This window comes from Otolemur garnettii, unplaced genomic scaffold (assembly GCF_000181295.1).
Source record: "Otolemur garnettii isolate 467f Iridium unplaced genomic scaffold, OtoGar3 scaffold00038, whole genome shotgun sequence".
Lineage (NCBI taxonomy): Eukaryota > Metazoa > Chordata > Mammalia > Primates > Galagidae > Otolemur > Otolemur garnettii.
The window spans coordinates 2,748,379-2,761,194 of record NW_003852433.1 but is presented as its reverse complement, the minus strand read 5'-3'; the positions used below and the strand labels follow the sequence as shown (position 1 = coordinate 2,761,194).

General features: G+C 38.0%; 1 protein-coding gene across 1 annotated transcript in view; it reads left to right on the top strand.

Annotated features, from left to right (window-relative positions):
• The window catches only part of PITPNB (phosphatidylinositol transfer protein beta), a 70,862-nt gene that overhangs the window by 7,734 nt on the left and 50,312 nt on the right, over positions 1–12,816 (top strand). The window contains exon 3 of the mRNA XM_003789846.3: positions 3,069–3,214. Coding sequence (XP_003789894.1) covers positions 3,069–3,214 — 146 coding nt within the window. The remainder of the gene's footprint in view (positions 1–3,068; positions 3,215–12,816) is intronic.

Sequence of the window (12,816 nt, the reverse complement as noted above, 5' to 3'; positions counted from 1 at the left end):
TTTTTTTTTTGCAGCTGTCGTTTTTTAAGCTGTCCTGGGCTGGGTTTGAACCCACCAGCCTCGTTGTATGTGGCCGGCGCCGTAACCACTGTGCTATAGGCACGGAGCCTAACGTCTAACTTTCATAGTCTCCATTTCATTCCAGCTTATGTGACAAAATGAATTGCAAATTAATTTCTTATTACACTGCTTTGTTTTGGAAAAGTCTAAAGAATGTAGTTTAACCTCCGGTCTAGTGCAGGGATTCTTTCTATAAGATTCCAGAAAACTAAGGCTCCATCCTAAACTTTTTAACAGGTTGCTTCTTGGAAAAGCAGCCTGTTTTACTGTTGAACATTTTAAACATTTGTTTTTAACCCCAAATCTGCTTTAGTATAATGTTTGACTATTGTTACAGATCATCCCACTTGAGCAATGGGAAATAAGTCTATTGTATCTTGCATGTAGTAAACCTTGAGGTTTTCTCTCCCACCTCTCAATCCCTTTTGTTCTATCTTAAAAGGTCCCAAGGTTAATTATTTCCAGCATGTTCATTTGGCCTAATATAGTATGACCTCTAGACTTTTTCACCAGCTGGTCTCATCCCTGGAAATGTTGTATTTGTTGATCTGAACTGAAAACAGTATTCCAGAAATGGTCTGACACATAACTGAGGACTTGTCTTCCTCAGTCTGCACATAATATAGAAATGTATAACCTGTTCAACATGTCCTGCATTTGTGGTATAGCTAAGAATGAGGAGTTTTGCAGAAAACACTTCTAAGAGATCAAGATGTGTAGCAAAACTTATTAAACCCTCTGGACCCTTCTCTGATTTATACACAGTTCCCATTTGCTCAGTTACGTGGTTTTCCTAGAGCTAATGCTAGATTAGAAGCATTGAATTGGAAGTGAGACAAAGAAAATAGTCTTGAGAAGTGACAGCTGACAGAAGATAGAAAAAAATGCAGGAACTAAAAAAGAGTAGCTGGCACTGTTTAGTTGTATACTTGAACATAGCCATAAATATCTCAGTAGTGCCTGAGGTTTCACTGTATCAAAACACCCACCAGACATGCCAGGAACTCTTACTCTTTCTTTCTTTCTTTTTTTTTTTTTTTGAGACAGAGCCTCAAGCTATCCCCTTGGGTAGAGTGCTATGGCATCACAGCTCACAGCAACCTCCAACTCCTGGGCTCAAGCGAGTCTCCTGCCTCAGCCTCTCAAGTAGCTGGGACTACAGGCGCCTGCCACAGCGCCTGGCTATTTTTTGTTTGCAGCCGTCATTGTTTGGCGGCCCGGGCTGGATTTGAACCCGCCACCTTAGGTGTATGTGGCTGGCACCTTAGCCACTTGAGCCACAGGCGCCGAGCCAACTCTTACTCTTTATTTGCACAATTGGTTGGTTGAATGTCAATGTGGAAATTGACATTTGTTTTTGTTAAATTTTTCTTTTGGTTTTAGCTGGTTGAATCAGCTTGTTGAAATCTTTTTGAGTCTTGATATTGTCACCTAGAATAATCTTCTTAGCATTTTGTTATACTCAAGATTGAATAAACCTGTTTTCTTTATCTATTTGTTATTCCTAAAAAATGGGAATGAGAGAAGGCCTAGTAGCATGCCACAAAATATCAATTCATTAATAACATTTTTTGGATACTGTGTTTTTTTGTGTGTGAATTTTTGTTACTGTGTGTTCCTGACCAAAATGAAATTTAGCTTTTGCCTTAGAGACATTTTAATCTTGTTTTAAAACATGATAGAGTTGAAAAGTATGTTTTGGAGATATTTAAGGACTTTGGTATTACTAGACTAATCCTACTCTAGGGTTAGTATCATGGAAAGCCAAAAGAAGAAATACAGCCTCTCTGCACTTTTTACAGAAATTTATTTTTGGAGCATTTAAGAAATATTTTTGGTTTCATCTTCCTAAACCTTCCAAATTAAGTAAGATTGTCTGTGGGTCTGTGGGTGTGGGTGTTTAAATATAGTTAACCTGTAAGGTAGCACCATATCCCTGTGAGCTCTTTTAGATTAATGCTTACACTTAACCCTATTTTTTGTCCCTCATATAAAATGCTAGTTTTGAATTACAAGTTCTTACAGGTAGATTTTTATGTCTTTCTTTGAAAATAAGCTTATAAAGAAGAAAAATACTTCTTCAGGCTATCTTCATTGGAAGGAAGAAATTTAGCTAAATTTGTAGAGTTTGAAGATAGTGCCATGATTGGGTCACTGGAACAAATTAGGACACAAAAAAGAAACTGGCTTTTTATGATGTTTATTGGAACTAGTGGCTCCAGATTGGTATAGGACAGTACTGCTGACTCACAGGTATTGATGCAGACCACTAAGAATTGTGGTTTACTTTAAATGAAATAGAAACTGCTGCTAGCAGTTTCCTGCCTATAACAAAAATTCAAACAACCGAGAAGACTATAAAATATTTGTATATTTGTAATACTTTTAAGAGCAGTTTCTGTTTACTGGAAGACTCCATAACCCAATAACTAGTTCTGGTTGGCTGAGGAAGGGCAAAATTGAGGTGTAATACGTAAGTTGTGGGGGGCAAAAATCCCGGAAGTCTACTAAAATTTGGACTTTCATGAGTGATTCTTTGGCTCTTTAGGCTTTTGTCATTATACTGCATGTGTTTTCTCTGTATCATTGAGAATAATATTCTGGTTGCTTAGCTTTAGTTGGCAAAGTGACAGTTATATTCCTGCCATACTTTGAATTTTGTGATATTGAATGAGACATAATAAATGTGAAAGTGCTTTGTAAATTACTTGTATATTGTTCAAAAGTTGAACCAAGCGGTAACACATTTTCTTAATAAATGGATAAAAACACTCAAGTATTTGTAACTGGCAATTTTTTTTGAAGAATGGAAATCTTGTAAAATGTAAACTGTATGATTATTTGATGTTTGACTTCCTAAGGACACTGATTTCTAATTTGAGTTGTTTTTTCCTATAGCATATATGTCCAAATAGTGTGGATATGCTTTTCTATGTTAAGGTTTTAGCCTAGGAAATTTCTGCAGTTACTGCTGACTTAACTGAAATTTGTGTTCTTTGAAATTTCAGTATCAGGTTGGGCAGCTTTACACTGTTGCAGAAGCTAGTAAGAATGAGACTGGTGGTGGAGAAGGAATTGAAGTATTAAAGAATGAACCTTATGAGAAGGATGGAGAAAAGGGACAGTATACACACAAAATTTATCACCTAAAGAGGTAAGTGGGGTATTTACATATGATGCTTAGTTATTATGTTAGATATTAATAAATATGTTGTAACTACCCAGCTTATTTATGAAGCATGTAACTAGCTTAGTAGTAGACTTGTTGAGTACATTTTTTATTTTAATGTGATGTGTTGTATTCTAATTTTTTAAGAGAACCTCTTCCTGTTGGCTGTTTTTAATTATATGGGTAATATGTTTGCTTATAACAAAAATTCAAACAACAGATAAGACTATAGGACTAGCCCCCACTCCTTACCATCAAGTATCTGTAATCACAGAGAGAAGTACTAAAAATGGTTTAGGGTTTATCCTTCCATATCATTTTCTGTACATATTCAAAGAAATATTTAAAAACAAAAAATCACCTGAATCATTTTTAATTTTTTAAAATAGGCTCATACTGTGTGATTCTGCAGTTTGCTGTACTTTTCCCACAACAATATAGCATAAACATTCTCCATGTTATTTTTTAATATCCATGTGATTCTTTTTAAAGCTGCATAAAATTTCTTAGTATTGACACCACATAGTTTACGTAACCATTTCCTAAGTCATAAGTCCATTTAGGTATTGCAGGTATTTTCTAGTTTTTATATATGTGTTTATGCCTTATGTTACTGTTTCTGTAAGAAAAATTTATAAAGGTAAGATTACTGGGAAGATAATGCACATTTTAAATAATGATACTACTGACTAATTGCCCTCTAAGAGTTTTATAGTGTTCAACCATATTTTTCTGTCTTCTAAATTTTTGCTAATTTCATAGACAGAAAACTATTGTCTCTTTTTTAAATTTGCATTCCCTCCTCCCCTTTGGAGATAGAGTTTTGCTGTGTTGCCCAGAATGGAATGCAGTGGTGTGATCACAACTCTTTGCAACCTTGAACTCCTGGGCTTAAGTAATCTTTCTATCTTAGCCTTCCAAGTAACTAGGACAACAAGCAGGTGCCACCATGCCCAGCTAATTTTATTTTGTTTTTTATTTTTTGTAAAGATGGAGTCTTGCTATGTTGTTCAGACTGTTCTCGAACTCTTAGCCTCAAGTTATCCTCCCACCTCCTCGGCCTCCCAGAGTGATAAAATTAGAAGTGTGAACCACACCGTACTTGGCCTGTATTTTTTTATTAATGAGGTTAAGTGTCTTTTCATGTTAACTGACCATTTGAATTTCTTGTGTGACTTGACTTCAAATCTTTTGTCCAGTTTTTTCCTGTTTGGTTTGTCCACGTTCTTTTACATAATTCCTCTGTACATACTTATTTATGTTTTAATTTAATTTTTTGAGACAGAGTCTCACTATGTTGCCCTCAGTAGAGTGCTGTGGTGTCACGGCTCACAGCAACCTCAAACTCTTGGGCTCAAGTGATTCTCTTGTTTCAGCCACTCAAGTAGTTGGGACTACAGGCGCCCGCCACAATACCTGGCTATTTTTTGTTGCAGTTGTCATTGTTGTTTAGCTGGCTCAGGCTGGGTTTGAACCTGCCATCCTCAGTGTATGGGGCTGAGCATGGTGCCGTGACCACTGTGCTATGGGCGCTGAGCCAGGCATACATATTTAAAAATAGAAAATGCATACCAGTATTTATTGAAGGGCAAAAGACCAGTAATGGTTTTTACGAATCTATTTTGTTAATAGTCTTCCCAAGTTACTAAAGGTAGAAGGGAATCTGTGCTCTTCTGTCTCTGTTTTCTTCATATTGAAGTGTATCATGCTCACATTTTGTAGAGTTTCTTAAAATTGCAGATGGAAATTAGCTGGGCATGGTGGTGTGTGTATGTAGTCCCAGTTACTTGGGAGACTGAGGCAGGAGATTGCTAGAGCACAGGTGTTCAAGGCTGCAGTGAGCTATGATCATGCCACTGCACTCTAGTCTGGGTGTCAGAGTGAGAACTTGTCTCTAAAAACAATAAAGTTGCAAATGAACCATAGTGAGTAGTATTTTTTGTACTTTTTCATTTTGTAGAGATTCTTAAAATTGCTTGGTTTATAGTGACACGTAACCTACTGGTTATTACATTATAGAATCTTAAATTTTGTCATTTTTTTCCTACTGATACAGCATTTCTTTGCTTCTGTTATAAGTTTGACCGTAGAAGTAATTCCAGGAGTGAAGCCAATAACCCTAATCAGTTATCTATAGAGACTGTCTTACTCATATTTTTAATTAATTTGAAACCCTAAGTTTTAAGCACCCTCAGTTTAAGTGAAAAAGTTTCCATTGAGAGAGAATTTTGGCATTCTAGATAGTATAGTCTATATAATATTGAAAGTATTGAATTTATTTATATATACTTGGCTTTCTTCTTCTATTATTTTTGCATTTCCCCATTGAATTCTACTACCACATTCAAGTTGTTCTTGTTGTAAATATATAACACTTTTTGGAGGTTACAAAATAAACCCATATATAACATTTTATGTTGGGCTGTGGTGTCCTTTTTAGATCACTATTCCATACATGAATTAATTTGAAACAGATTCAAAATGTCTTCCAATTGAAAGTTAAGAGTTGGAACATTGAGGAAAAAAAATTTTTTTAGGAGCCAAGGTCTTGCTGTGTTCCCCAGGCTGGAGTACAGTGGTGTAGCCATAGCTTATTGTAACTTCAAATGCTCTTCCTGTCATCAGCCTTCTCCCTCGTAGCTGGGACCATAGGTGCTACCATACCTGGCGTTACTTATTTATTTGGTGGGGGTTGGGGGGGCCGGTAGAGGCAAGGTTTTGCTGTTTTGCCCAAGCTGGTCTCGAACTCTTGTTCTCAAGTGATCCTTCCTCTTTGGCCTCCTAAAGTGCTAGGATTATGGACACGAGGCACATGCCTGGCCTGAGGAAATGTTTTATCTATTACTACATGGAAAAGACCATTTGCTAAGTAATACATTCATGTGTGTTTTTTAGAAAATCAGAAGACAATCTAGAAAAAATTTCATTAAAATGTCAAAACTGTTGACCTAGTGGTGAGATGTGGGTGATTTAAATTTTTTTTTAACTTTTCTGTAGTTCCATTTTAATGAGAAAGAAAAGGAATGTTAAATGTTATTTTTGAAACAGTTGATTTAGGTAACACTCCACCCATAAATAGTGAATCGCTTAAGTTGAAAAGGACTATGTAAGTATGTCACCTTTGAAGTACTCTCCCTGGTCATCTAGTGACTGTAGGGATACTCAGCAATAAGGTACGTTAGTTCTTTTTCTAGGATGAGTTTATGAACTTAATTGTCAGATCTCATAGAACAATAGCTCTAATGGCTATTCCAGAAAAGAGTTTCAAAATTGCTTTGAAGAGTAGACTAGGTGCTGGTGTTGGTGCATAGCTTCCCAAGGGGAGCACCTCAAAGGTGACTGTAGCAATACTCAGCATTGAGGTATGTAGCACTTTTTCTAGGATGAGTTTGTGAACTTAATTGTCTGACCTCGTATTGTATATGAAACATTAAGGCACATGTTTAGCCAAGGTCACACAGCTAGTAAGTGACAGAATGGTGAAAAAAAACTGGATTCCCTGATTTTTAATTCCATACTCTTATTAACAGTAGGCAGTCTCAGGTGCCTGATAACTCAGAACCCGATAAGCACAGGCCTCCCACAAGGAGGGAAGGAGAAGGTCTGATGGGGTGATGAGGGCAGTTTGATGTCCACAGGAAGCTGGCTTTGTCACACAACGATGGCAGCTGTGGACAGAAGCACAATATGTCAGGGAAGGGAGAAAACAAATGCTGTTGGCAGTAATGAGTCTCAGTGTGGCAAATAATAGCCACTCTGTCAGCAGTGAGTAGCAACCAAAAACCTATCCACTGATAAAGACATAACAGGGACCAGCTGTAGGAATCTGGAGGAAGGAATGGTTGTGGGGTAAGGGCAATGAGATGTTCACAGTTAGATTTGTCACTGTCACATTGAAGGCGAATAAGCCACAGGATAACTCTAAGGAAGGGCAGAGAATCACATAGCAGTGAGGCCTTCACTGTGCAAGGCTGGATGTAGCCCTGTCAGACTTCAGTTTCCTCCAGGGCATCAATGTCTCAGTCAGCATGATGGAGACATATCCATGGTCACTAGTTTTAGAGCTCTCCTGGGAAAGTGAAATTTGCATCCACAAATAGGTTTCCTTTTCCAACATTTACTCCATTAGTTAACCTTTGCTTGTCGCTGGGTAACATCTATAGAATTATAAACTTGGCCCAGGCTGCCATGACCTTATTTTATAGTTGAGATACTTGAGATTCTAAGGTTGGTTTTACCCCATGTAACCAAAGTCTCTGGATTCCCTGGCTAGTATGCTTTCACATTTCAGCAGTATACTTCTTGGTAAGATGTTTACACTTAAAAGATGATCTTGACCAGATAGTAAAAAAATCCAAAAGTTAATAATTTGCAAAGGACATTTCAAATATAGTAAAGCCTCTGTAAGTTGACCACCCAAGAAACTGTAATGAACTGGTCAACATATGAAGCTGGTCATCATAAGGTACTAGGCCTACTGTACTGATACATGCATGTCTGGTCTGAAAATTAGCTCAACTTGAAGTGGTCGGTGTAGGGAAGTGGTTATCTTTGCAAGTTCTACTATATCTGGTTTCCTTGAACCTGAAATACATTTTTTTTATGAAGTTCATATTTTGCTTGCTAATTTATAGTGAACAGTCACCCATGGTATTTCTAAACAGAGCACCTAGTACTTATATATTCTTGTCATGTGATGGTCACTAGGTTACTGTAAATGCTCTAGGTGGGAGCTTGTTCATTCCCCACAGGAACCTTAGCTGTGAGGAAACTGAGGTCAAGAAGGGTTAAGCAACTTGCCCTGTCACTGCTGTTTGTAGCAGAAATAGGACATGGGTACAGGCAGGCATTGTGACTCTAGAACCTACTCTTTTAACCGCTTTACTCTATTGCTGAGCTCTGTGGGAGAGTTGGAATATTTTCCATTTTCTGAAGCTAGCTCCATTGGAGAGAAAGTCTTCCAGAACCTAAAATTTCACCGTATCTGTTTTTTTCATAAGTCTTTAAGGTCCAAAATCTTTCTCCAAAATAAAGTTAAACTTAACAACATGCTTAGGATTATCCATATATTCCCCAGTTGTTGTGATTCCATCTGAAATAGAAACCCTTGGCTCTAAGAAAACCAGTTTCTTTGTTGTCCTCCGTAAGCAATCTGTGCAGAGACCTCCTGCCTCTCCCCCAGCTTTTGTTCAGCTCCTATGCTTTTTTCTTCTGATGTCAGGCCTCATAACCTGCCTGATTTTTGAGCATAAGACCTACCCTGTGCAGAGACATTCCTTGGCTGCTTTTATTCATATTGGTTCCTTTCCCCTTGTTATTTTTCTGACTTCTACTCATTTTGACACCTGTTCACGTAGTTCCCTGTATATATGTCTTTGTCTTCTTGCATTCTATTTTACCCTAGAGTTTGAGTATGTTTCCTTACTTAATATGCACTTAGCAGTGGACAGTGATAAAAGAGGAGGGAATTTCTTAAGCAAAGCATTTTGAAGCAGACAAGGAAATATGTTAACCATTTTTCAGAGGGTGTTTCAGAGAAAATCTTGCGGCTTTCCTGAGACGTTACTGTGGAAACTTACTAATCCTTTTTGTTTGTTTGCTCTCCCATTTTGGGGGAAATCAGCTTTATTCTTTTTATTCTGCATAAAAATTATGCATCTTCACTATTTTCAGTCAGTCTGGATGATGGAGAATTTGTAAAGCTTTGCCAATTCTACAAGGGCCTTGTTTCTCAAAAGTTTAAAGAACAGAGGTTTTATTGAAAACATAATTATTTTAAAATTTCTCGTGAATCAGGTAAGAGTTCATTTTTGTAAGCAAAAGAAGACATTTTAAAATGAGAAATTTGAATCACCTGAAAATTTAAAGATTGTTATATGTCAGGTGTCCTCAAACTATGGCCCGTGGGCCATATGCAGCCGCTGAGGACATTTATCCAGCCTGCCAGGAGTTCTTACCGCCGCTGCCTGTCTTGCTTAGCAGCCGACTCATCCCGAGGCCCGCAGTTTGGCCCTCCAATGGTCTGAGGGACAGTGAACTGGCCCCCTGTTTAAAAAGTTTGAGGACCCCCATTATATGTGATACTTCACATTTAGAGAGCATCTTATATAAAAGAAATTAATAAATGTTAAATAGTAATTTGTTCTTGAGTCACAAATTAACTGACATAAACACAGCACATTGTTTTTTCCTTTTAATGTAGTTCAGAGTCTTAAATTTTGCAGTTCAGAGTTTCACAAAAATGATCCTATTTCAGAAAAATATCAGAACTATTTTTTGAAAAATATTGTTTTCTATTTATGGTATATCTCATTTTTCATTACTGTCCCTTTTTTGTTGGTTGAAAAATACATATTGTTTCTATGTTTTTTATAATTGTCTAATACTTTAGAGTCTCCTCTCTCCCAGAAGTTAGCCAGTTTATGTCTGGTTATTTTGTTCCCTTCTCACATATCAGGATCTTAAATCAGTTTTGTAATTTTCCCCCTTATATCTTTGCACTCATCTGTCTTTCCTGTCTCCATTGCTGTTGTAAATCTTAAGTTACCATTCTCTCTTGAACTTCTCCACTTGCCTCTAGATGGATATCCTGCTATCTGTTCTTTTTCTCCTCCTTTTGTTGACTTTAGAAATACTGTGATATAGTTTACTTTCCATAAAATTTGTCCTTTTTAAGTGTACACTTTTGTAATTTTTTTTTTTTTTTTGAGACAGGGCCTCAAGCTGTTGCCCTGGCTAGAGTGCCATGGCATCAAAGCTTACAGCAACCTCTAACTCCTGGGCTCAAGCTATCCTTCAGCCTCCTGAGTAGTGTGGGACTATAGGCGCCAGCCATGACACCCAGCTAATTTTTTTTTATTTTTAGTAGAGATGGGATGTCACTTTTGGACAGGCTGATCTCAAACTTCTGAGGTTGGGGGATCCTCCTGCCAATGAATTTTTAATTGAGTTTTCTTTATTGCAAGAGTTTTTTTATTCTGGATACTAGTTCCTTATCAGATAGGTGAGTTGCAGGCCCTCCCTCCCCCCCCCATTTTGTGAGTCGTCTTTTCACTTTCTTAATATTGTCTTTTAATGCTTAAAACGTTTATAATTTTAATGAAGTCCAATTTATTATTGTTCTTGTTGTTTACATTTGTGTTTACATTTTACCTAAGAAATCATTGTCCAGTTCAGGTTCACAAAGACATATAACTGCGTTTTCTTCTAAGAATTTTATAGTTTTAGTTTTTAGCTATTTTGAGTTAATTTGTGTTAATTTTTGCCACCATCTCTCTTTGCCCACTCAAATTAATTTTCCACACAAAGCCAGTAATCTTAAAACCCCAATCAGGTTGTGTCATTTTCCTTCTTAACCCCTTCAGTTGCTTCCCATCATACAAAGAAGAAAATCTAAACTTTGTGGTCTGTAAAGCAGGACCCATGTGATCTGTCTGCCCTTCCCCACCTCACCAGCCTTGTCTTGGTCCCCTCTGTCCTTTGGTCATTACCATCTAGCTGTGCTGGAGATCTTAGCATGGCTCAGACAGGCCAAGCCTTTTGCTACCTTAGGACCTATGGTCATGCTGTTCCCTCTGCTTGGTTTGCTGTTCCCTGCCTTTGTATTCATAGATTGTCATTGTACTATCACTTCCTCAGACAGACCTTTCTGACTTACTTTCTCATGAAGGAGAGTAGAGTAGTGCTTGCCTCGCTTTCTCATTATCGTGTTCCTTAATTTCACTTCATTACAGGAGATTCTCTTCATGTTTTTTTGTTTACCAGTCTATGTTCTGCCTCCCTCCCTGGAAGTTAAGCCTGGGTAAGAATTGTCTCTTTGTGCTCACCATTATTTAACTGCTTCTGGCACAATGGGCATTCGTAAATAACTCGAGTGAATGGATGAATGAATGAGGTACCCACTATGTTTTTTTCCCTTACCGTCTCACTCATCCTTTCTTGACTCCAGGAAGAACTGGGACGAGAAGGCCTCCCAGTTTGTTTGTTTGTTTGTTTTTTAAAGTTTTTGACCTTTATTTCTTATCTTTTCAGTTTTATAGGAGAGGTAGGTACCCAAACGCCCAAGTACTGCTGGGTACATGACCTGTTCTTGAAAGGGAGAATATCTAGGAACTCTTCCCCTCCCCACAATGCCTTCCCACTGGGCTTGAGAGTCATTCAGTCCTATAGTATGGGAGGACAGATTTACCCTCCTCTATGGAAGAGCTCCATAGAAAAAGAAGTTATAAGGCTGGGTACGGTGGCTCTTGACTGTAGCATTCTGGGAAGCCAAGGGGGGTGGATTCCTTGAGCTGAGGAGTTTAAGAGACCAGAGACTACTATCCTGAGCAAGAGCGAGACTACCATCCCAAGTAATCCCAGCTCCCTGGGAAGCTAAGGCAAGAGGATCTCTGGAGCACAAGCATTTGAGGTTACTGTGAGGTATGATGACATCACAGTACTCTTCCCAGGGAGACAGAATGAGACTCGTTGCTGGTTGTGTAGACATCAGTTAATTTTTTTTTAATAAAATGACACACCCCCTAGGCTCACATGCTGGGGACTTCACCCATCAGCTCTATTAGTTGTACAGGCAAGCAGTGCTCATTCTCAAGAGCAAATGTTTAAGAAAAAAGAGACCATGGAGGAAAGAGAGAGAAAGAAAGAAACAACGGGGGAGAGAGAGGAGTGGAGAGGCTCCTAGAGGAGTGGAGTGTTTTTAATGTGTGTTTCAGTTGATTATAAAATAAAAGATTAATCAGTTTATTTGTGCTAAATTAATCTGGTCTTCAAATTCTTCTCTATTTTTCTGCATTTTGATGTTCATCCACAGTAGGAAGGAGAAAGGTAGAAAAGGAGTTTTGCTCATGTTGTTTACAGGAAAACATTAAAATTTCAAGTGGAAAGTACAGTTTGGAATGATTTTCAGTGGTAGAATCTGTCTCAGGAGTAGGATTTTTAAAAAGGAATGCTTGTAGATTAAATATTTAATGTACATTCTGGTTATTAATGAATTTTTTAAACCATATAAGCTCTTTTTTTATACTACTCTTACATAGTTGCCTTGCCTGGAAACAGGCTCACAACTTGTTATATTAAGGCTAGAGCTTAAATAGTTGCAGCCAGTGAGTGATAAGGGAATGATCCCACCGATGATTGGTTTTCATAGGTTTTGTTGACTGCTTAAATAGATGTACAAAACCCCCTTTGGTGGGATCACTTCTGCATCCCCCCCATTGGTCTGCGACTGTTTAATATTTTAATCTCCCAACATAATGGAATAAAAACTCATGTTGAATTTTACCCTGAAGTTAAGTATTCTTAAAGTGTATTCAGAGTGGGAGAAAGGCAATATACTCTTTTCTTTTTTGAGACAGAGTCTCACTGTTGCCCTTGTAGAGTGCCTTGGTGTCACAACTCACAGCAGCCTTCAACTCTTGGGCTTAAGTGATTCTCTTGCCTTAGCTCCTCAAGTAGCTGGGACTACAGGCGCTTGCCACTATGCCCAGCTATTTTTCTGTTGTAGTTGTCATTGTTGTTTAGCAGGCCAAGGCTGGGTTCGAACCTGCCAGCTCTGGTGTATGTGGCCTGCCCTAATACTGAGCTAC